General features: G+C 60.9%; 1 protein-coding gene across 1 annotated transcript in view; it reads left to right on the top strand.

The window, feature by feature from the left end:
* The first annotated feature begins 711 nt into the window (after window positions 1-711).
* LOC106049425 (dual specificity tyrosine-phosphorylation-regulated kinase 1B-like) overlaps window positions 712-22,720 on the top strand; it is a 38,725-nt gene continuing 16,716 nt past the window's right edge. The window contains 10 exon segments of the mRNA XM_066986976.1: window positions 712-868; window positions 5,731-5,870; window positions 7,542-7,602; window positions 7,605-7,660; window positions 10,732-10,920; window positions 13,335-13,482; window positions 15,960-16,246; window positions 17,484-17,630; window positions 18,502-18,642; window positions 21,945-22,248. Coding sequence (XP_066843077.1) covers window positions 5,808-5,870; window positions 7,542-7,602; window positions 7,605-7,660; window positions 10,732-10,920; window positions 13,335-13,482; window positions 15,960-16,246; window positions 17,484-17,630; window positions 18,502-18,642; window positions 21,945-22,248 — 1,396 coding nt within the window. The 5' untranslated portion in view covers window positions 712-868; window positions 5,731-5,807.

Here is a 22,720-nt window from a genome sequence, read left to right as displayed (position 1 = left end):
GGGGGGTAATTAACCCGGGGGGGGGGCAGATTAATTAGCTGGGGGGGGCGTAATTAACCCTATGGGGGGGGGCAATTGCAGCCAGAAGGGGGCGTGGTCTATCGTAGACCACGCCCCCTCCCTCGAGTAGGGCGTGGCTTCCGCCACCACCGCATGGCGCATGCGCAGTTAGCGGGGGGTGGGAAAGGGGCGGGGCCTGGGAAAGGGGCGGGAGTTTCGGGGTGGGAGGGGGGAGAGGGGGGAAAGGGGTGCGCATGCGCAGAGTAGAAAGGGCGGGAGTTTAGGGGAGGGAGGGGGAGGAGCTGGAGGGGGAAGTGGTGCGCATGCGCAGATTGAAAACGGGGCGGTTAGCCCCGGTGGGAGGGAGGAGTAGAGGGAGGGAGGAGCGGTGCGCATGCGCAGATCGAAAACGGGGTGGGTATCTGGTGGGAGGGGGAGTAGGAGGGACGAGGCGCATGCGCAGATAGAATAGGGGGCGGTTACCTCAGGGGGAGGGGGCGGTGACGCGCATGCGCACATCGAACAGGAGGCGGTTACCCCCGTCGGGCGGGGTGAGAGGCGGTGCCGCGCACGCGCCCTGCGCGGGGGGGGCGGGTCCTTCCCCCCGGCTGGGCGTGGCTTGCGGGCGTCCTCCCCGCCGATTGGCTAAGGGGCCCGGCCGGGGGGCGTGGCCGCGCGTGCGCGGCGGTGGCGGCGGCGGCGGTTTGTTGTGGCCGCCATTTTGTGTGGCCTGGCCTGGGGAACCCCCGCGGCGCCGCCGCCGCCGAGCCTCCGGAGCCTCCCCCCCCCCCCGAGGCCTCCCGGCCCCGGGCCTCCGGGCCCCGGCCTCCGCCCGCTCCAGCGCCGCTGCCGCCGCCGCCGCCTGCAGGTGAGGGGCCGGGACCCGAGGCGGGGGGGGGGGGGGGGGATCCATAGGGCCCGGGTGGGGCCTTGGGACCGGGGCCGGGAGCGGTATTGGGGGGACTGGGACCAGTATGGGGGGGGCTGGGACCATTATGGGGGGCCAGTAAGGACCAGTATGGGGTCGGTAGGTACCAGTATGGGGCCCGAAGACCAGTATGGGGGCCAGTAAGGGGACCCCAAGACCAGTATGGGGCCGGTAGGGACCAGTGTGGGGTCCTAAGACCAGTATAGGGACCAGTTTGGGTGTCTTCAGACCAGTATGGGGTCCAGGCAGGGGGTGGTACCAGTATGGGGCTTCAGACCAGTATGGGTGGCAGGGACCAGTATGGGGGCCTGCAGACCAGTACAGGGGTCCTAGGACCAGTACGGACTAGTATGGGGACCAGTATGGGTATCCAGGGACAAATATAGGGGCCCTGAGACCAGTATGAAGATGCTAAGACCAGTATGGGGGGCTCCGGGACCAGTATGGAGACTTTAGGACCAGTATGGGGGCAGTACAGGGCCCTAAGACCAGTATGGGGACCAGTATTAGGGTTCTGAGACCAGTATGGGGACACTGAGACCAGTATGGGGGGGCAAGGACCAGTGTGGGAACCGTAAGACCAGTATGGGGACCAGTATGAGGGTCTTGAGACCAGTATGGGGGGCTCCGGGACCAGTAACAGGATTCTACAACCAGTATGGAGGTCCAAGACCAGTATAGGGTCACTGAGACCAGTATGGGGGGGTTCCTGGACCAGTATGTGCCCCCCCCCAGTACCAGTGGGGTGCGTTGGTACTGGGATGGCTCGTCCACTTCCAGTATGGCTCTCCCAGTAGCGATCTGGATCTCTGAGTTTGTCCCAGTATGACCCTCCCAGTCCTCCCAGTTCCAGTATAACCCCCCTGATCCCTTCCCAGTCCCTCCCAGTTGCCCCCTACCCCATCCCAGTCCCTTCCCAGTTGCCCTCTACCCCATCCCAGTCCCTTCCCAGTTGCCCTCTACCCCATCCCAGTCCCTCCCAGTTCCCCCCTGCCCATTCCCAGTTGCCCCCAGTCCCTCCCAGTTCCCCCTTACCCCCTCCCGGTCCCCCCCATCCCTTATACTGGTCCATACTGGGGCAATTAAATCCTCCTGCCCCCCCGGGGGGGTATTCAGGCTATAATTACCCCCCTGGGGGGCAAATTTGGGGGGGGGGGGGGGCTTTATTACACCCCTCGGGGGCAATTCCCTCCCCCTGCAGCCCCTCCCCCGGGGTGTTTAGGGAGGGGAGGGGGAGCGGCTCGGCGGGCGCCCCGGCCTAGCGACAGGGCCGCCGGCTCCCCATTGGCTGCCGGCGGTGGGGGCCGGCCAATGGGGAGCCTGTTGCCATGGCGGGACGGGGCGGCGCGGCGACGCCGCCGGAGCGCGCGGTCCTAGCGCCCGCCTCCCGCCCGCGGGTTCACCCTGGGCCCTACTGAGGGCGCGCGCCTGGCCCGTTCACTCTGGGCCCTACTGATGGCACCGGGGGCGGCCTCGCGGAGCAGAGCATGCTGGGAGCGCCCAGCCCGTTCACTCTGGACCCTACTGATGGCCTTGGGGGTGGCCTCGCTCCTGTCCTGTTCACTCTGGGCCCTACTGATGGCACCGGGGGCGCCCTCGCGGACCAGAGCATGCTGGGAGCGCCCGGCCCGTTCACTCTGGGCCCTACTGATGGGCTGGGGGTGGTCTAACCCCTGTCCCGTTCACTCTGGGCCCTACTGATGGCACCGGGGGTGGCCTCATGGAGCAGAGCATGCTGGGAGCGCCCAGTCTGTTCACTCTGGACCCTACTGATGGGCTGGGGGTGGCCTTGTTCCCTTCCTGTTCACTCTGGGCCCTACTGATGGCCTTGGGGTTGGTCAAACTCCTGTCCCGTTCACTCTGGACCCTACTGATGGCACTGGGGGTGGCCTCGCTCCTGTTCTGTTCACTCTGGGCCCTACTGATGGCAACGGGGGCAGCCTCGCGGAGCAGAGCATGCTGGGAGCGCCCGGCCCATTCACTCTGGGCCCTACTGATGGGCTGGGGGTGGTCTAACCCCTGTCTTGTTCACTCTGGGCCCTACTGATGGCAACGGGGGCAGCCTCGCGGAGCAGAGCATGCTGGGAGCGCCCGGCCCATTCACTCTGGGCCCTACTGATGGGCTGGGGGTGGTTTAACCCCTGTCCTGTTCACTCTGGGCCCTACTGATGGCAACAGGGGAGGCCTCACGGAGCAGAGCATGCTGGGAGCGCCCGGCCCGTTCACTCTGGGCCCTACTGATGGCACCGGGGGCGGCCTCGCGGAGCAGAGCGTGCTGGGAGCGCCTGGCCCGTTCACTCTGGACCCTACTGATGGGCTGGGGGTGGCCTCGCTCCCCTCCCGTTCACTCTGGGCCCTACTGATGGCCTTAGGGTGGTTTAACCTGTGTCCTGTTCACTCTGGGCCCTACTGATGGCAACGGGGGCAGCTTCCCGGAGCAGAGCGTGCTGGGAGTGCCCGGTTTGTTCACTCTGGGCCCTACTGATGGCAACAGGGGAGGCCTCACGGAGCAGAGCATGCTGGGGAGCGCCCAGCCCATTCACTCTGGGCCCTACTGATGGTTTAGGGATGGCCTGCTCCTGTCCCGTTCACCCGACTCTGGACCCTGACTGATGGGCTGGGGGTGGCCTTGTTCCCATCCTGTTCACTCTGGGCCCTACTGATGGCCTTGGGGGTGGTCAAACTCCCGTCCCGTTCTCTCTGGGCCCTACTGATGGCTGGGGGTGGTCTAACCCCCAGTCCTGTTCACTCTGGGCCCTACTGATGGGCTGGGGGTGGTCTTGTTCCCTTCCTGTTCACTCTGGACCCTATTGATGGCCCTGGGGGTGGTTTAACCCCTGTCCTGTTCACTCTGGGCCCTACTGATGGCAACAGGGGAGGCCTCACGGAGCAGAGCATGCTGGGAGCGCCCAGCCCATTCACTCTGGGCCCTACTGATGGTTTAGGGATGGCCTCGTTCCTGTCCCGTTCACTCTGGACCCTACTGATGGCCTGGCCTCATGGAGCAGAGCATGCTGGGAGTCAAACTCTATCCCGTTCAGTCTGGACCCTACTGATGGGCTGGGGTGGCCTTGTTCCCATCCTGTTCACTCTGGGCCCTACTGATGGCACCGGGGGCGGCCTCGCGGAGCAGAGCATGCTGGGAGCACCCGGTCTGTTCACTCTGGGCCCTACTGATGGCCTTGGGGTTGGTCAAACTCCCATCCCGTTCACTCTGGGCCCTACTGATGGTTTAGGGATGGCCTCGTTCCCTTCCTGTTCACTCTGGGCCCTACTGATGGCAACGGGGGCAGCCTCGCAGAGCAGAGCATGCTGGGAGCGCCCGGCCTGTTCACTCTCGGCCCTACTGATGGGCTGGGGGTGGTCTAACCCCTGTCTTTTTCACTCTGGGCCCTTCTGATGGCAACAGGGGTGGCCTCACAGAGCAGAGCATGCTGGGAGCGCCCGGCCCGTTCACTCTGGGCCCTACTGATGGCACCAGGTGCGGCCTCGCGGAGCAGAGCATGCTGGGAGCGCCTGGCCCGTTCACTCTGGACCCTACTGATGGGCTGGGGGTGGCCTCGTTCCCATCCTGTTCACTCTGAACCCGACTGATGGCCAGGAATGGGTCTTGTACACCCCAAAAGACGACAGTGGGATATTTCTTGTACGTGTTCATTCTGGACCCTACTGATGGCCAAAAATTGGTCTTGGACACCCCAAAAAGATCAACCAGGGGTATTTTCTGTGCGTGTTCACTCTGAACCCTACTGATGACCAGGAATCGGCTTTATGCCCATCCTGTTCACTCTGGGCCCTACTGATGGCACCGGGGGCGGCCTCGCGGAGCAGAGCATGCTGGGAGCACCCGGTCTGTTCACTCTGGGCCCTACTGATGGCCTTGGGGTTGGTCAAACTCCCGTCCCGTTCACTCTGGGCCCTACTGATGGTTTAGGGATGGCCTCGTTCCCTTCCTGTTCACTCTGGGCCCTACTGATGGCTGGGGGTGGTCTAACCCCTGTCCCGTTCACTCTGGGCCCTACTGATGGCACCAGGTGCGGCCTCGCATCCTTCCCCGTTCACTCTGGACCCTACTGATGGGCTGGGGGTGGCCTCGTTCCCATCCCGTTCACTCTGAACCCGACTGATGGCCAGGAATTGGTCTTGGACACCCCAAAAGACGATCAGCCTGGGGTATTTGCTCTGCGTGTTCACTCTGGACCCTACTGATGGCCAGAAATCAGCCTTATCCACCCCAAAAGATCATTGTGGAGCATCTTCCCTGCGCGTTCACTCTGGACCCTACTGATGACCAGGAATCGGTGTTATGCACCCCAAAAAGAAGAGAGTGGGGTATTTGTTGTGCGTGTTCACTCTGGACCCTACTGATGGCCAGAAATCAGCCTTATCCACCCCAAAAGATTATCGTGGAGCATTTTCCCTGTGCATTCACTCTGGACCCTACTGTTGGCCAGGAATCGATCTTATGTACCCCAAAAATATGGCAGTGGGGCATTTTCTCTGCACGTTCACTCTGGACCCTACTGATGGTCAGGAATTGGTCTTAGACCCCCCAAGAAGATCAGTTTGGGGTATTTGCTCTGCGCGTTCACTCTGGACCCTACTGATGGCCAGAAACCAGCCTCATCCACCCCAAAAGATCACCCCGGGGCGTTTTTCCCTACGCGTTCACTCTGAACCCTACTGACGCCCAACCACCAACCCCAGCCGCTTCGGGACCGCCGTAGGAGGGGAAGGGGGGAACGGGGAGCCCGCCGCCCCAAAATCTGACCCCCCCCCCCCCTTTTCTCTCCTCCCCGCAGGTGGCGGCAGCCGCGGCCGCAGCGCAGGATGCCCGGGGCCGGCCCCGCCGGGCGCCTGGCACCGCTCTGAGCCCACCATGTCGGGCCAGCACGGCCATGCCCCCTTCGCCAGCCTCCAGCCCATGGCCGAGCACCCCCAGGTACGCCGGGACCACCCCAAAACCTCCCCCCCCCCCCCTCCCGCTCACCCCAAATCCCAGGGGGCTGCTGGGAACCGCCCCCTTCCGCCCCCCGGGGGATCCCGGTGTCTCCTAGACCCCGCTGGGACCCCCTGCTCACCCCATAGACACCCCGTAAAGCCCGCTGGGACCCCCCAGTTCCCCCATAAAGCCCACTGGGACCACCCCAGTTCCCCCGTAACCATAAAGCCCACTGGGACCACCCCAATTCACCCGTAAATCCCACTGGGACCACCCCAGTTCCCCCATAAATCCCATTCTGGGACCCTCCTTAGTTGCCCCATAAATCCCACTGGGACCCCCCCAATTCACCCCAAATCCCCCGTAAAGCCCACTGGGACCCCCAGTTCCCCCATAAATCCCACTGGGACCCCCAGTTTCCCCCGTAAATCCCACTGGGACCCCCCAGTTCCCCCATAAAGCCCACTGGGACCCCCCAGTTTCCCCCATAAATCCCATTCTCCCTCCTAATTGCCCCATAAATCCCCCTGGGACCCCCCCAATTCACCCCAAATCCCCCGTAAAGCCCGCTGGACACCCCAGTTCCCCCATAAAGCACACTGGGACCCCCCCAGTTCCCCCGTAAATCCCACTGAGACCCACCCCCCCCAGTTCCCCCATAAAGCCCACTGGGACCCCCCCCCAATTCACTCCAAATCCCCCATGAAGCCCACTGGGACCCCCTCCCCATTCACCCCAATTCCCCCATAAATCCTACTCCCCCCCCCCCCCAGATCCCCCATAAATCTCACTGCCTCCCCCCAGTTCACCCCAAATCCCCCATAAAACCCTACGGGATCCCCCCAGTTCCCCCATAAATCCCATTGTCCACCCCCCAATTCACCCCAAATTCCCCATAAATCCACTGCCCCCCACAAATTCCCTATAAATCCCCTATAAAGCTCACTGCCCCCCCCCCCAGTTCACCCCAATTCCCCCATAAAACCCACTGGGACCCCCCTAAATCCCCCATAAATTCCATTGCTCCCCCCCCAAATCCCCCCTAAATCCCCCAAATCCCCCCAAAGTCCCCCAAATCCCCGCCAAACCCCCCTCAATCTCCCCCCAAACTCCCCCAAATCCCCCCAAACTCCCCCAAATCCTCCCTAAATCCCCTCAAATCCTCCCAAATCCCCCTCAAACCCCCCAAATCCCCCCAAACTCCCCTAAATCCCCCCAAATCCCCCCAAACTCCCCTAAACCCCCCAACTCCCCTAAATTCCCCTCAAACCCCCCAAAGTCCCCTAAATCCCCCCTAAATCCCACCCAAATTTCCCCAAATCCCCCCAACCCCCCCTAAATCCCCCCAAATCCCCCCGCAAACTCCCCAAATCCCCCCAAGCCCCTAAATCTCCCCCAAACCCCCCAAATCTCCTTAAATCCCCCCAAATCCCCCTAAATCCCCCTCAAGCCCCCCAAATTGCCCCCCAAACTCCTCTAAATCCCCTCCAAACCCCCCAATCCCCCCAAATCCCCCCAAAACTCCCCCAAATCCCCCCAAATTCCCCCAAATCCCCCCAAAACTCCCCCAAATCCCCCCTTCCCCATCCCTTTTTGAGGGGGTCCCTCGGGGTTCCCCCCCCCTTCCTAACCCAAGCCCCCCCCCCCCCAGATTTTTGTGTCCCCCCCCAGATCCTGCCGGAGCTGAGCCTGCTGCAGCGCCGAATCCCGCTGAGCTTTCGGGACGCCGGCAGCGCCCCCTGCGCAAGCTCTCCGTCGACCTCATCAAGACCTACAAGCACATCAATGAGGTGGGGGGGGGCACCCATGGGTGCTGCTCGGGCGGGGGGCACCCACGGGTGCTGGTTTCTCAGGGGGAACCCACGGGTGTTATTTAGGGCCAGGGGGCTCCTTTCCTAAAGGGGAAGGCTCTGGGTGGGGGGCAGCCATGGGTGCTGCTCGGGTAGGGGGGCACCCATGGGTGCTGGTTTCCCGGGGCGGGCACCCATGGGTGTGATTTGGGGCGTGGGGGCACCCACGGGTGTTATTTAGGGCCGCGGGTCCGTCAACCTCAAGACCTACAAGCACATCAGTGAGGTGGGGGGCACCCATGGGTGCTGTTCGGGCGAGGGGGCACCCATGGGTGCTGTTTTTCAGGGGGGACGCCCACAGGTGTGATTTAGGGGAAGGAAGCACCCATGGGTGTTATTTGGGGGGAAGGAAACACCCACAGGTGTTATTTAGGGCCGAGGGCAGTTCTGGTAGGGGGGCACCCATGGGTGCTGCTCGGGCGGGGGTCAGGCATGGGTGCTATTTTTCGGGGGGGGCACCCGTGGGTGTGATTTGGGGCGTGGGGGCACCCACGGGTGTTATTTAGGGCCGGGGGGGCTCCTTTCCTAAAGGGGAAGGTTCTGGGTGGGGGGCACCCATGGGTGCTGCTCGGGTAGGGGGGCACCCATGGGTGCTGGTTTCTCAGGGGGCACCCACGGGTGTGATTTGGGGCCAGGGGCACCCATGGGTGCTATTTGGGGCCGGGGGCACCCGTGGGTCGGTCAACCTCAAGACCTACAAGCACATCAATGAGGTGGGGGGGCACCAATAGGTGCTGCATGGGCTGGGGGGGCACCCATGGGTGCTGGTTTCCCGGGGGGCACCCATGGGTGTTATTTGGGGTGTGGGGGCACCCATGGGTGTTATTTAGGGCCAATGGCACTTCTGGTTGGGGGCACCCATGGGTGCTGCTCGGGCGGGGGGCACCCATGAGTGCTGGTTTCTCGGGGGGGCACCCACAGGTGTGATTTGGGGCGTGCGGGCACCCATGGGTGTTATTTAGGGCCAGGGGAGCTCCTTTCCTAAAGGGGAAGGTTCTGGCTGGGGGCACCCACAGGTGCTGGTTTTTCGGGGGGGGCATCCACAGGTGTGATTTGGGGCATGGGGGCACCCACGGGTGTTATTTAGGGCTGGGGGGGGGCTCTTTTCCTAAAGGGGAAGATTCTGGTTCTGGGTGGGGGGCAGCCATGGGTGCTGGTTTCTCAGGGGGGCACCCACGGGTGTTATTTGGGGCGTGGGGGCACCCATGGGGTATTATTTAGGGCCGAGGGCACTTCTGGTTGGGGGGCACCCATGGGTGCTGCTCGGGTAGGGGGCACCCATGGGTGCCATTTTTCGGGGGGGGACCCATGGATGTTATTTGGGGCCGGGGGCACCCGTGGGTCTGTCAACCTCAAGACCTACAAGCACATCAGTGAGGTGGGGGCACCCATGGGTGTGACTTGGGGTGTGGGGGCACCCATGGGTGTTATTTGGGGCCGGGGGCACCCGTGGGTCTGTCAACCTCAAGACCTACAAGCACATCAATGAGGTGGGGGGCACCCATGGGTGCTGTTTTTGGGGGGGGCACCCATGGGTGTTATTTTTCGGGGGGGGTCACCCACGGGTGTTATTTGGGGCGTGGGGGCACCCATGGGTGTTATTTAGGGCCAGGGGGCTCCTTTCCTAAAGGGGAAGGTTCTGGGTGGGGGGCAGCCATGGGTGCTGCTTGGGTAGGGGGACACCCATGGGTGCTGGTTTTTCGGGGGGGCACCCATGGGTGCTATTTTTTGGGGGGGACACCCACAGGTGTTATTTGGGGGAAGGAAGCACCCACGGGTGTTATTTAGGGCTGAGGGCACTTCTGGTTGGGGGGCACCCATGGGTGCTGTTTCGGGGGGGGGGCACCCATGGGTGCTATTTTTCAGGGGGCACCCACAGGTGTGATTTGGAGGCATGGGGGCACCCATGGGTGTTATTTAGGACCAGGGGGCTCCTTTCCTAAAGGGGAAGGTTCTGGTTGGGGGCACCCATGGGTGCTGCTCGGGTAGGGGGGCACCCATGGGTGCTGGTTTTTCGGGGGGTACCCATGGGTGTTATTTGGAGCCGGGGGCACCCGTGGGTCCGTCAACCTCAAGACCTACAAGCACATCAGTGAGGTGGGGGGGGGGGGGGCACCCATGGGTGCTGTTTTTGGGGGGGGCACCCATGGGTGCTGCTCGGGCGGGGGGCACCCATGGGTGCTGGTTTCTCAGGGGGCACCCACGGGTGTTATTTGGGGGAAGGAAGCACCCACACATGTTATTTAGGGCCGAGGGCAGTTCTGGTAGGGGGGCACCCATGGGTGCTGTTTCTGGGGGGCACCCATGGGTGCTGCTCGGGGGGGGCACCCATGGGTGCTATTTTCAGGGGGGCACCCATGGGTGCTATTTTTCAGGGGGGCACCCACGGGCGTTATTTGGAGCGTGGGGGCACCCACGGGTGTTATTTAGGGCTGGGCGTCCGTCAACCTCAAGACCTACAAGCACATCAATGAGGTTGGGGGGGGCACCCATGGGTGCTGTTCGGGTGGGGGCCACCCACGGGTGCTGGTTTCTCGGGGGGGCACCCACGGGTGTGATTTGGGGTGTGGGGGCACCCATGGGTGTTATTTAGGGCCGGGGGGCTCCGTTCCTAAAGGGGAAGGTTCTGGTTGGGGGGCACCCATGGGTGCTGCTCGGGTGGGGGGCACCCATGGGTGCACCCATGGGTGCTATTTTTCGGGGGGAGCACCCACGGGTGTGATTTGGGGCGTGGGGGCACCCACGGGCGTTATTTAGGGCCGGGGGGGGGGGCTCCTTTCCTAAAGGGGAAGGTTCTGGGTGGTGGGGGGGCACCCATGGGTGCTGTTTTATTTGGGGGAGGGAGGGGCTGTTTTTTTTTTTTTTTGCCCCCCCATTTTCCCCCGTCCCCCCCGGCCTCCCCCAGCCCCTATCAGCCTCCCGCCCCCCTGAGCCCCCCCAAACCCCCCCAAACCCCCCAGAACGCCCCCCCCCCCCCCCACCCCATAACGCCCCCGTGCCCCCCCCCCCAGGTGTACTACGCCAAGAAGAAGCGGCGGGCGCAGCAGGTGCCCCCCGAGGACTCGAGCACCAAGAAGGAGCGGCGGGTGCTCAACGAGGGCTACGACGACGACAACTACGACTACATCGTGCGCAGCGGCGAGCGCTGGCTCGACCGCTACGAGATCGACTCCCTCATCGGCAAGGGATCCTTCGGACAGGTCGGGGGGGGGACCCCAAAAGCTTTTGGGGTTTTCTTTCGGGGGGGGGGTTCCGGGGGGTCGCGGCGTCCTGGGGGTCCCCGGAGCATCCCCAGCGCTTCCTCGTCGTCTTTGGGGTCCCCAAATCCTTTGGGTTTGGTCCTTGGGGTCCCTTTATCACCTCTGGGATCCCCCCAAGATCTTTGGGGTCTCCCCAGTCCCCCCCCCCCGGGACCCTAAAGGTTTTGGGGTCTTGGTTGGGGGGGGGTTTTGGGGGGGTCGCGGCGTCCTGGGGGTCCCCGGAGCATCCCCAGGGCTTCGTCGTCGTCTTTGGGGTTTTCAAATCCTTTGGGTTTGGTCCTTGGGGTGCTCCTACGGGGCCCCTGGGGTCCCCCACCATCTTTGGGGTCCCCTCAGTCACCTTTGGGGACCCCAAAGCTTTTGGGGTTTTCTTTCGGGGGGGGGTTCTGGGGGGGCCGCGGCGTCCTGGGGGTCCCCAGGGCTTCCCCGTCGCCTTCGGGGTCCCCAAATCCTTGGATTCCCCTGGGGTGCTCCCCACACTCTTCTTGGGGTCCCCAACCCCCATAGAAACCCCTAATTGACCCCCCCAATATTTTTGCCCCCCCGACCCCTATTTTTACTCCCCCAACCCCTATTTTTACTCCCCAACCCCCTATTTTCGACCCCCCAATCCCTATTTTTGACCCCCCAACCTCTGTTTCCCCTCCCCAAATCCCCATTTCCACCCCCAAAACCCCCATTTCTCCCCCTTCCCACCCCCATTTCCCCCCGAACCCCCCCCCAAAATTTATTTACCCCCCCAGCCCTCTTTTTACCCCCTCGGCCCCTTTTTTGCCCCCCCCAGCCCCTATATTTGACCTCCCAACCCTATTTTCATCCCCCAACCCCCTTTTTTGCCCTCCCAAGCCCTGTTTCTTGCCCCCCCAATCCCCTTTTTGCCCCCCAGCTTCCTTTTTGCCCCCCTCAAGCCCTTTTTTTGCCCCTATACCCCCATTTTTTCTCCCAAACCCCCATTTCCACCCCCAAAACTTCAATTTCTCCCCTTTCTGAGCCCCGTTTCTCCCCCCAAAGCCCTATTTCCCCCCCCCAAAAAAATGTTTTTGCCCCCCAATCCCTATTTAACCCCCCCAATCCCTATTTAGCCCCCAAGCCCCTATTTTCCCTCCCCAGATCCCCATTTCCACCCCAAAACCCCCATTTCTCCCCTTTCTGAGCCCCGTTTCCCCCCCCAAAGCCCCATTTCCCCCCCCAGCCCCGTTTCCCCCCCAAAGCCCCGTTTCCCCCCCCCAAAAAAATGTTTTTGTCCCCCAATCCCTATTTAACCCCTCCCAAGCCCCTATTTTCCCCCCTAAGCCCCTATTTTCCCTCCCCAGATTCCCATTTCCACCCCCAAAACCCCTATTTCTCCCTTTTCTGAGCCCCGTGTCCCCCCCCAAAGCCCCGTTTCCCCCCCAAAGCCCCGTTTCCCCCCCCAAAAAAATGTTTTTGCCCCCCAATCCCTATTTAACCCCCCCAATCCCTATTTAACCCCCCCCAAGCCCCTATTTTCCCTCCCCAGCTCCCCATTTCCACCCCCAAAACTTCAATTTCTCCCCTTTCTGAGCCCCAATTTCCCCCCCCAAAGCCCCATTCCCCCCCCCCAAAGCCCCGTTTCCCCCCCCAAAACCTCTTTCCCCCCCCAAAAAAAGTTTTTGCCCCCCAATCCCTATTTAACCCCCCCAATCCCTATTTAACCCCCCCAAGCCCCTATTTTCCCTCCCCACGTCCCCATTTCCACCCCCAAAATTTCAATTTCTCCCTTTTCTGAGCCCCAATTCCCCCCCCAAAGCCCCATTCCCCCCCCCCAAAGCCCTATTTCCCCCCAAAAAAAATGTTTTTGCCCCCCAATCCCTATTTAACCCCCCAAGCCCCTATTTTCCCTCCCCAGCTCCCCATTTCCACCCCAAAACCCCCATTTCTCCCCTTTCTGAGCCCCAATTTCCCCCCCCAAAGCCCCGTTTCCCCCCCCAAAGCCTCATTTCCCCCCCCCCAAAAAAATGTTTTTGCCCCCCAATCCCTATTTAACCCCCCCAAGCCCCTATTTAGCCCCCCAAGCCCCTATTTTCCCTCCCCAGATCCCCATTTCCACCCCCAAAACCCCCATTTCTCCCCGTCCTGAGACCTGTTTCACCCCCCAAATCCCCGTTCCCCCCCCAAAAAAATGTTTTTGCCCCCCAATCCGTATTTAACCCCCCCAATCCCTATTTAACCCCCCCAATCCCTATTTAACCCCCCCAAGCCCCTATTTTCCCTCCCCACGTCCCCATTTCCACCCCCAAAACCCCCATTTTCTGCCCCGAAACCCCCATTTCCCCCCCCAAAGCCCCCATTTTGCCCCCCCCAGACTCCAAAATAATATTTAACCCCCCCCCCAGGTGGTCAAAGCCTACGACCACCAGGACCAGGAGTGGGTGGCCATCAAGATCATCAAGAACAAGAAAGCCTTCCTGAACCAGGCGCAGATCGAGCTGCGCCTCCTCGAGCTGATGAACCAGCACGACACCGAGATGAAGTACTACATCGGTGAGAGACCCCCCCTTTTATTTTTGGGGGGGGGCACGGGGGGGGGAAAACCCGTCCCCAGACGTCCTGGACCCCGTTGGGAGGGGCGGTGGGGACGGAGGGGGCAGGGGGAGGGAGGTGGGGGGGGGAAAGGGGGGGAGGGGGGGGGGGTAAAAGGGGGAAATTTGGGGGTGTGGAGGGGATAAAGGGGGGGAATTTTTGGGTGGGGGGGATAAAAGGGGGAAATTTGGGGGTGTAGGGGGGTAGATTTTGGGGTGTGGGGGGATAAAAGGGGGAAATTTGAGGGTGTGGGGGGCAAAGGGAGGGATTTGGGGGGATAAGGGGGGATTTTGGGGTGTGGGGGGGTAAAAGGGGGAAATCTGGGGGTGTGGAGGGGATAAAGGGGGGGAATTTTTGGGTGGGGGGGATAAAGGGGAGAAAATTGGGGGTGTGGGGGGGTAAATTTTGGGGTGTGGGGGAATAAAGGGGGAAATTTGGAGGTGTGGGGGGGTAAATTTTGAGGGGTGGGGGGTAAAAGGGGGAAATTTGGGGGTGTGGAGGGGATAAAGGGGGGGAATTTTTGGGTGGGGGGGATAAAGGGGAGAAATTTGGGGGTGTAGGGGGGTAGATTTTGGGGTGTGGGGGGATAAAGGGGGAAATTTGGGGGGGTGGGGGGTAAAATTTGGGGGTGGGGGGGATAAAGGGGGGAATTTGGGGGTGTGGGGGGGTAAATTTTGGGGTGTGGGGGATAAAGGGGGAAATTTGGGGGTGTGGAGGGGATAAAGGGGGGGAATTTTGGGGTGGGGGGGATAAAGGGGAGAAATTTGGGGGTGTAGGGGGGTAGATTTTGGGGTGTGGGGGGATAAAGGGGGAAATTTGGGGGTGTGGGGGTGATAAAGGGGGGGAATTTTTGGGTGGGGGGGATAAAGGGGAGAAATTTGGGGGTGTAAGGGGGTAGATTTTGGGGTGTGGGGGGTAAATTTTGGGGATGGGGGGGATAAAGGAAATTTGGGGGTGTGGGGGGGTAAATTTTGGGGGGTGGGGGGGATAAAGGGGGAAATTTGGGGGTGTGGGGGGGTAAATTTTGGGGGGTGGGGGGATAAAGGGGGAATTTTTGGGGTGTGAGGGAGTAAAGTAAGGAAATTCTGGGGTGAGGGGGTAAATTTTGGGATGGGGGTATATTTTGGGGCGGGGGTGGGGGTAAAACGGGGAAATTTGGGGGTGTTGGGTAAATTTTGGGGTGGGGGGTAAAATAAGGAAATTTTGGGGTGTGTGGGGGTAAAGTGGGGATTTGGGGTGTGGGGGGGTAAAATGGGGGATTTTGGGGGTGTTGGGGTAAATTTTGGTGTAAAAAAATATTTTTATCTTTCGATAAAAGAGGGAAATTTGGGGCTGGGGGGATATAGGGGGCAAATTTGGTATTATGGGGGGTAAAATGGGGAAATTTTGAGGTGTTGGTAAATTTTGGGATGTTGTGGGGGGTAAATTTTGGGGTGGGGGGGATAAAGAGGGGAATTTGCGGGGGGGGGGTGAAAAGGGTGTTTTTTGGGGGAGATTTTTTTGTGTACCCCTTTTTTTGTGCCCTCCATATATTTTCGCTCTCCCGTATATTTTTGTTTCTCTTTTTTATCCCCTTCTCCCTTTTTTTATCCCTTTTTCCCTTTTCATCCTCTTTTCCCTTTTTTTATCCCCTTTTCCCTTTTTTTATCCCCGTTTCCCTTTTTTTATCCCCTTTTCCCTTTTTCATCCCCGTTTCCCTTTTCATCCCGTTTCCCTTTTTCTCCCCGTTTCCCTTTTTTCTCCCCTTTTCCCTTTTTATCCCCTTTTCCCTTCTCATCCCCTTTTCCCTTCTCATCCCCTTTCCCTTTTCATCCCCTTTTCCCTTTTTTATCCCCTTTTCCCTTTTATCCCCTTTTCCCTTTTTTTATCCCCTTTTCCCTTTTTATCCCCTTTTCCCTTTTTATCCCCTTTTCCCTTTTTATCCCTTTTCTTTTCCCTTTTTTCATCCCCTTTTCCCTTTTCATCCCCTTTTCCCTTTTTTCATCCCCTTTTCCCTTTTTATCCCCTTTTCCCTTTTTATTCCCTTTTTTCTCCCCTTTTCCCTTTTTTCATCCCCTTTTCCCTTTTTTATCCCCTTTTCCCTTTTTTATCCCCTTTTTTATCCCCCTTTTTCTCCCCTTTTCCCTTTTTTTATCCCCTTTTCCCTTTTTCATCCCCTTTCCCCTTTTCATCCCCTTTCCCCTTTTCATCCCCTTTTCCCTTTTTTTCTCCCCTTTCCCCTTTTCATCCCTTTTTCGTCCCTTTTCATTTTCCATCCCGTTTCTTTCACCCCCCTTCCTTTTTTCACCCCCCTTTCTTCCAACTCCACCCCCAAACCCTTTTTTTCCACCCACCCCCAAAAAAACCCCTTCCCCTTACCCCCCCCCCAAAAAAACACCCTTTCCTTTACCCACACCCAAAACCCCCCTTTTTTCCCCGTTTTCCCCCCAAACCCTCAGTCCACCTGAAGCGCCACTTCATGTTCCGCAACCACCTGTGCCTGGCCTTCGAGCTGCTCTCCTACAACCTCTACGACCTCCTGCGCAACACCAACTTCCGCGGCGTCTCGCTCAACCTCACGCGCAAGTTCGCCCAGCAGCTCTGCACCGCCCTCCTCTTCCTCGCCACCCCCGAGCTCAGCATCATCCACTGCGACCTCAAGCCCGAGAACATCCTGCTCTGCAACCCCAAGCGCAGCGCCATCAAGATCGTCGACTTCGGCAGCTCCTGCCAGCTGGGGCAGAGGGTAAGCCCGAGGCCACGCCCACTTTTTTTGGAAGCCACGCCCACTTTAGGCCACGCCCCCAAATGGTTTGTCCCCGCCCCTTTATGTTTTGGCCCACCCATAAGGGTTTTGGGGGTGGATGCTTTGGGTATAGGTTTGCCCCCAGGTAGCTTTTCAGGTCGGAAGTATAAGCCCCGCCCCCTTTTAAGCCACGCCCTCTTTTAAGCCACGCCCACTTGTTTTGGCCCCGCCCACTTGTTTTGGCCCCGCCCCTTTGGTTGGGACACGCCTCCTTTCCTTTTGGCCCCGCCCATAAGGGTTTTGGGGGTGGACGCTTCGAGGATGGGTTCAGCCCCAGGTAGGTTTTCAGGCTGGAGGTCTAAGCCCCGCCCCCTTTTAAGCCCCTCCCACTTTTAAGCCACGCCCCCTTTGGGACCGCCCCTTTTGGTTTGGCCCCGCCCACAAACGTTTTGGCCCCGCCCCCTGGTTTGGGGGAAGGGGCGGCGCCGCGCTGTGGGGCGGGGTTTGGGGGAAGGGGGAGGGTTAGGCCACGCCCCCAAAGGGTTAGGCCACGCCCCCAAAGGGTTAGGCCACGCCCACAAAGGGTTAGGCCACGCCCACAAATCGTTATGCCCCGCCCCCAATGGCTGAGCCCCGGGGGGGTGGAGGGTTAAGCCACGCCCCCAACGTGGTTAAGCCACGCCCACACAGTGGGCTAAGCCACGCCCCCAAGGGCTAAGCCCCGCCCCCAATGGCTAACGCCTGGGTGGATAAGCTCCGCCCCCCTGTAGTTAAGCTCCGCCCCCCCAGGCTAAACCCCGCCCCTTTTTAAAGGCACACGTGCCCCAATATTTCCTGGGGTCCCTCCCACCCCGGTAGGAGCCAAGCCCCGCCCCCAGGGACATAGCCCCGCCCCCTTCCCAAGTGACCACGCCCCTTTGTAACTGACCACACCCCCTTGAGTGGCCACGCCCCTTCTTAAAGACACGCGCGCCCCCAATATTCACCCAGCACCTCCCCACCCCGGTAGGGAGAGAGTCCCGCCTCCAGGGACATAGCCCCGCCCCCTTCCCAAGTGACCACGCCCCCCATGAGTGGCCACGCCCCCTTTTAAAGACACACGCGCCCCCAATATTCACCCAGCACCTCCCCACCCCGGTAGGATCCAACCCCCGCCCTTTCGGCGCCCAGGCCCCGCCCCCCAGGGCTTAGCCCCGCCCCTTCCCGGCCTAAGCCCCGCCCCTCCGCCCTCCCCCAGATCTACCAGTACATCCAGAGCCGCTTCTACCGCTCGCCCGAGGTGCTGCTGGGGCTGCCCTACGACCTGGCCATCGACATGTGGTCGCTGGGCTGCATCCTGGTCGAGATGCACACCGGGGAGCCCCTCTTCAGCGGCTCCAACGAGGTAGGCGGGGCCTGTGGCAGGGGGCGGGGCTTGCGGGGGAAGGGGGCGGGGCCTGCGGGGGGGAGGGGAGGGGCTTGGGGTCAGGGAGAGGGAGGTGGGTGAATAGGGCGCGCTGGCCCTTTAAGGGGGTGGGTGGGGTTTGTGGAGGGGGCGGGGCCTCCTGGGGAGGGGGCGGGGTTAGCTCCAAGTTGGTGGGCGGGGCTTACAGGGGGCGGGGCTTCACTGGGGGCAAGGGCCCCTCCCCTCCGGTGGGGGTCACGGTGGTGGGCGGGGCTTTGGAGGGGTGGGGCTCGGAGGGGCGGGGCTAAAGGGACCCGGTGCCTCCCGGGGCATGCTGGGAGTTGTAGTCCTGGGGAGGGGAGGGGCTTTTGGTGCCCTCCTGGTGGGGGGAGGACCCCGGGGGTGGCCCCAAAGGGGTCGGGGTGGCCTCAGGGACCCCAAGGACATCCCTAAAAGGGTCGTGGTGGCCTTGGGGACCCCAGGGGTGTCCCCAAAAGGGTCGGGGTGGTCTCACTGACCCCGAAGATGTCCCTTAAAGGGTTGGGGTGGCCTTGGGGACATCCCCAGTAGGGTCAGGGTGGCCTCAGTGACCCCAAGGATGTCCCTGAAAGGGTCACGGTGGCCTTGGGGACCTCAGTGACGTCCCCAAAAGGGTCGGGGTGGCCTTGGGGACCCTGGGGACATCCCCAGTAGGGTCAGGGTGCCCTTGGGGACCCCCCAACCCACCCCGCTACCGGGGCTGCCCCATCCCCTTTCCCCCCCACCGCCACCACGGGCGGTTTTGGGGACACCTTGGGGTGGTCCCGGGGTGGGGGTGGGGGGGACACGGGGGGGGACCTTGGGGACACCCGTGTCCCCTCCGTGTCCCCAGGCTGACCAGATGAACCGCATCGTGGAGGTGCTGGGGCTGCCGCCCCCCCACATGCTGGAGCAGGCCCCCAAAGCCCGCAAGTACTTCGAGAAGCTGCCCGAGGGCGGCTGGGCCCTCAAGAGGAACAAGGAGACCAAGAAGGTGAGCGGGAGGCTTCCCAGTGCCTCCCAGTACGGCCCAGTTAGCTCCTCCAGGCTGCCCAGTGCCGCCCCGTAGCTCCTGAAGGTCTCCCAGTATGACCCAGTTGATTTTTAGAGCTTCCCAAAATCCACTCGGTGCTTTTCGGAGCTGCTTCAGGGTATCCCAGTTGCTCCCAGTATGGCCCAGTAGCTCCTCAAGGCTTCCCAGTACCTCCCAGTATGGTCCAGTAGTACCTCAAGGTCTCCCAGTATGGTCCAGTTGGTTTTCAGAGCCTCCTGGGATCCGCTTGGTGCTTTTCAGAGCTACTTCAGGGTATCCCAGTGCCTCCCAGTATGTCCCAGTAGCCCCTCAAGGTTTCCCAGTATGGCCCAGTAGCTCCTGGAGGCCTCCCAGTACAGCCCCGTAGCTCCTAAAGCTCTCCCAGTACGGCCCAGTAGCTCCTCAAGGGTTCCCAAAATCCACTCGGTGCTTTTTGGAGCTGCTGCAGGGTGTCCCAGTGCCTCCCAGTATGGCCCAGTAGCTCTTCAAGGCTTCCCAGTATGTCCCAGTAGCTCCTCGAGGCCTCCCAGTACTGCCCTGTAGCTCCTAAAGCTCTCCCAGTATGGCCCAGTTGATCTTAAGTACTTGCAGGGATCCATTCATTGCTTTTTGGAGCTGCTTCAGGGTGTCCCAGTGCCTCCCAGTATGGCCCAGTAGCCCCTCAAGGCCTCCCAGTACGGCCCAGTTAGCTCCTCCAGGCTGCCCAGTACCGCCCCGTAGCTCCTGAAGGTCTCCCAGTACGACCCAGTTGATTTTTAGAGCTTCCCAAAATCCACTCGGTGCTTTTCGGAGCTGCTTCAGGGTATCCCAGTTGCTCCCAGTATGTCCCAGTAGCCCCTCAAGGTTTCCCAGTATGGCCCAGTAGCTCCTGGAGGCCTCCCAGTACAGCCCCGTAGCTCCTAAAGCTCTCCCAGTACGGCCCAGTAGCTCCTCAAGGGTTCCCAAAATCCACTCGGTGCTTTTTGGAGCTGCTGCAGGGTGTCCCAGTGCCTCCCAGTATGGCCCAGTAGCTCTTCAAGGCTTCCCAGTATGTCCCAGTAGCTCCTCGAGGCCTCCCAGTACTGCCCCGTAGCTCCTAAAGCTCTCCCAGTATGGCCCAGTTGATCTTAAGTACTTGCAGGGATCCATTCATTGCTTTTTGGAGCTGCTTCAGGGTGTCCCAGTGCCTCCCAGTATGGCCCAGTAGCCCCTCAAGGCCTCCCAGTACGGCCCAGTAGCTCCTCGAGGCTGCCCAGTACCGCCCCGTAGCTCCTGAAGGTCTCCCAGTACGACCCAGTTGATTTTTAGAGCTTCCCAAAATCCACTCGGTGCTTTTCGGAGCTGCTTCAGGGTATCCCAGTTGCTCCCGGTATGGCCCAGTAGCTCCTCAAGGCTTCCCAATATCTCCCAGTATGGTCCAGTAGTACCTCAAGGTCTCCCAGTATGGTCCAGTTGATTTTCAGAGCCTCCTGGATCCACTTGGTGCTTTTTGGAGGTGCTTCAGGGTATCCCAGTTGCTCCCAGTATGGCCCAGTAGCTCCTCAAGGCTTCCCAGTATGGCCCAGTAGCTCCTGGAGGCCTCCCAGTACAGCCCCGTAGCTCCTAAAGCTCTCCCAGTACGGCCCAGTAGCTCCTCAAGGGTTCCCAAAATCCACTCGGTGCTTTTTGGAGCTGCTTCAGGGTGTCCCAGTGCCTCCCAGTATGGCCCAGTAGCTCCTCGAGGCTTCCAGTATGTCCCAGTTGCCCTTCAGGGCCTCCCAGTTTCCCATCAGAGCTCACTGGCATCCCCTCGATGCCTCCCAGGATGTCCCAGTGCCTCCCAGTACAGCCCAGTAGCCAGTAGATGTATCCCAGTATTGCCCCAAACCCTTGAGATCCCCCAAAAAGACCACCCCAATCTTTGCAGACCTCCCCCAAAGCCTTCAAATTCCCCCAAAGACCACCCCAAACCTCTCGACTCTCCCCCAAAGACCCCCCAAATCCTTCAGATCCCCCCAAAATTCCACCCCAACCTCTCCAGCAACCCCCAAACCCTCCAAATCTTCCCCCAAAATACCACCCCAACCTCCCCAGATCTCCCCAAAAGACCCCAAACACCTTAAATCCCCCAAAATTCCATCCCAACCCTCTCAGCTCTCCCCAAAGACCCCCAAACTCCCCCCATATTCCACCACAGCCTCTCCAGAGACCCCCAAACCCTCCAAATCTCCCCCAAAATTCCACCCCAACCTCTCCAGATCTCCCCGAAGACCCCCAAACCCTTTAAATTCCCCCGAAAAACCACTCCAACCCTCTCAACCCTTCCCCCAAAACCCCAAAACCCTTCAAATCCCCCCAAAAGACAGCCCTACCCCTCTCAGCTCTTCCCCAAAGACCCCCAAACCCTTTAAATTCCCCCCCAAAGACCACCCAACCTCTCCAGAGACCCCAAAACCCTCCAAATCTCCCCCAAAGACCCCCAAAACCCACTCAGCTCTCCCCAGGGACCCCCAAACCCTTTAAATCCTCCCAAAGACCACCCCAACCTCTCCAGAGCCCCCCAAACCCTCCAAATCTCCCCAAAGACCCCCCAAACCCCCTCAGCTCTCCCCCAAAGACCCCCAACTCCCCCCAAAACCCTTTTAATTCCCCCAAAAAGACCGCCCCAACCTCTCCGGAGCCCCCCAAACCCTCCAAATCTCCCCCAAAGACCCCCAAAACCCCCTCAGTTCTCCCCCCACGACCCCAGACCCCTCAGATCTCCCCCAAAAGACCACCCCAACCCTCTCAGATCTCTCCCAAAGACCCCAAAGACCACCCCAACCTCTCCAGACCCCCCCAAACCCTCCAAATCTCCCCCGAAGACCCCCAAAACCCCCTCAGCCCTCGCCCAAAGACCCCCAACCCCCCTCAAAACCCCTAAACCCTTTTAATTCCCCCCAAAAGACCACCCCAACCTCTCCGGAGCCCCCCAAACCCTACAAATCTCCCCCAAAGACCCCCAAAACCCAATCAGCTCTTCCCCAAAGACCCCCAAACCCTTCAGATCTCCCCCAAATGACCACCCCAACCCCCTCAGATCTCTCCCAAAGACCCCGAAGACCACCCCAACCTCTCCAGAGCCCCCCAAACCCTCCAAATCTCCCCCGAAGACCCCCAGAACCCCCTCGGCCCTCCCCCAAAGACCCCCAACCCACCCCAAAACCCCCTTCCCCCTTCTCCCCCCCCTACCCCAGCCCTGACGCCCCGCCGTTCCCCCCTCCCCTCTTTTTTTTTTTTTTTTCTCTCTCCCCCCCTCACCCCAGGAATACAAAGTCCCGGGGACGCGGCGGCTCCACGAGGTGCTGGGGGTGGAGAGCGGGGGGCCGGGGGGCCGGCGAGCGGGCGAGCAGGGCCACTCGCCCTCCGACTACCTGAAGTTCAAGGACCTGGTGTTGCGCATGTTGGACTACGAACCCCGGAGCCGCATCACCCCCTTCTACGCGCTGCAGCACAACTTCTTCAAGAAGACCAGCGACGAAGGCACCAACACCAGCAACAGCACCTCCACCAGCCCCGCCATGGAGCACAGCCACAGCACCAGCACCACCAGTTCCGTCTCCAGCTCGGGTACGGGTCGCCGGGGTCACGTCCTCGGGTCCGCCGAGGTCTGAGGTTAACGTGGTTTGGGTTGCGCGGGTCGGCGTGGTGTCCCCCGAAACGTGGTGTTCCCCGAAACGTCATGTCCCCAAAACGTGGTGTTCCCCAAAACGTGGTGTTCCCCGAAACGGCGTGTCCCCGAAACGGCGTGTCCCCGAAACGTGGTGTTCCCCGAAACGTGGTGTCCCCGAAACGTGAGGTCCTCAAAATGCGGCACTCCCGAAATGTGGCCATGGTGCTCAGTCTTCTCCACGTCCTACATCGTTTCGGTTCCTTGGGCCACCGTTGTGCCCCAAAACGCGGTTGGGGTGCTCGGTCTTCTCTAGGATTCATGTCCTACGTCATTTGGGCTCCTTGGGTCTCCAAGGTGCCCCAAAACGTGTCTGTGGGGCTCAGTCTTCTCCAGGCTTCTCATCCTACGTTGCTTTGGTTCCTTGGGCCA

This window comes from Anser cygnoides, chromosome 37, assembly GCF_040182565.1.
Source record: "Anser cygnoides isolate HZ-2024a breed goose chromosome 37, Taihu_goose_T2T_genome, whole genome shotgun sequence".
NCBI classification, from domain to species: Eukaryota; Metazoa; Chordata; class Aves; order Anseriformes; family Anatidae; genus Anser; species Anser cygnoides.
This window is presented reverse-complemented; position numbering and strand designations above follow the sequence as displayed.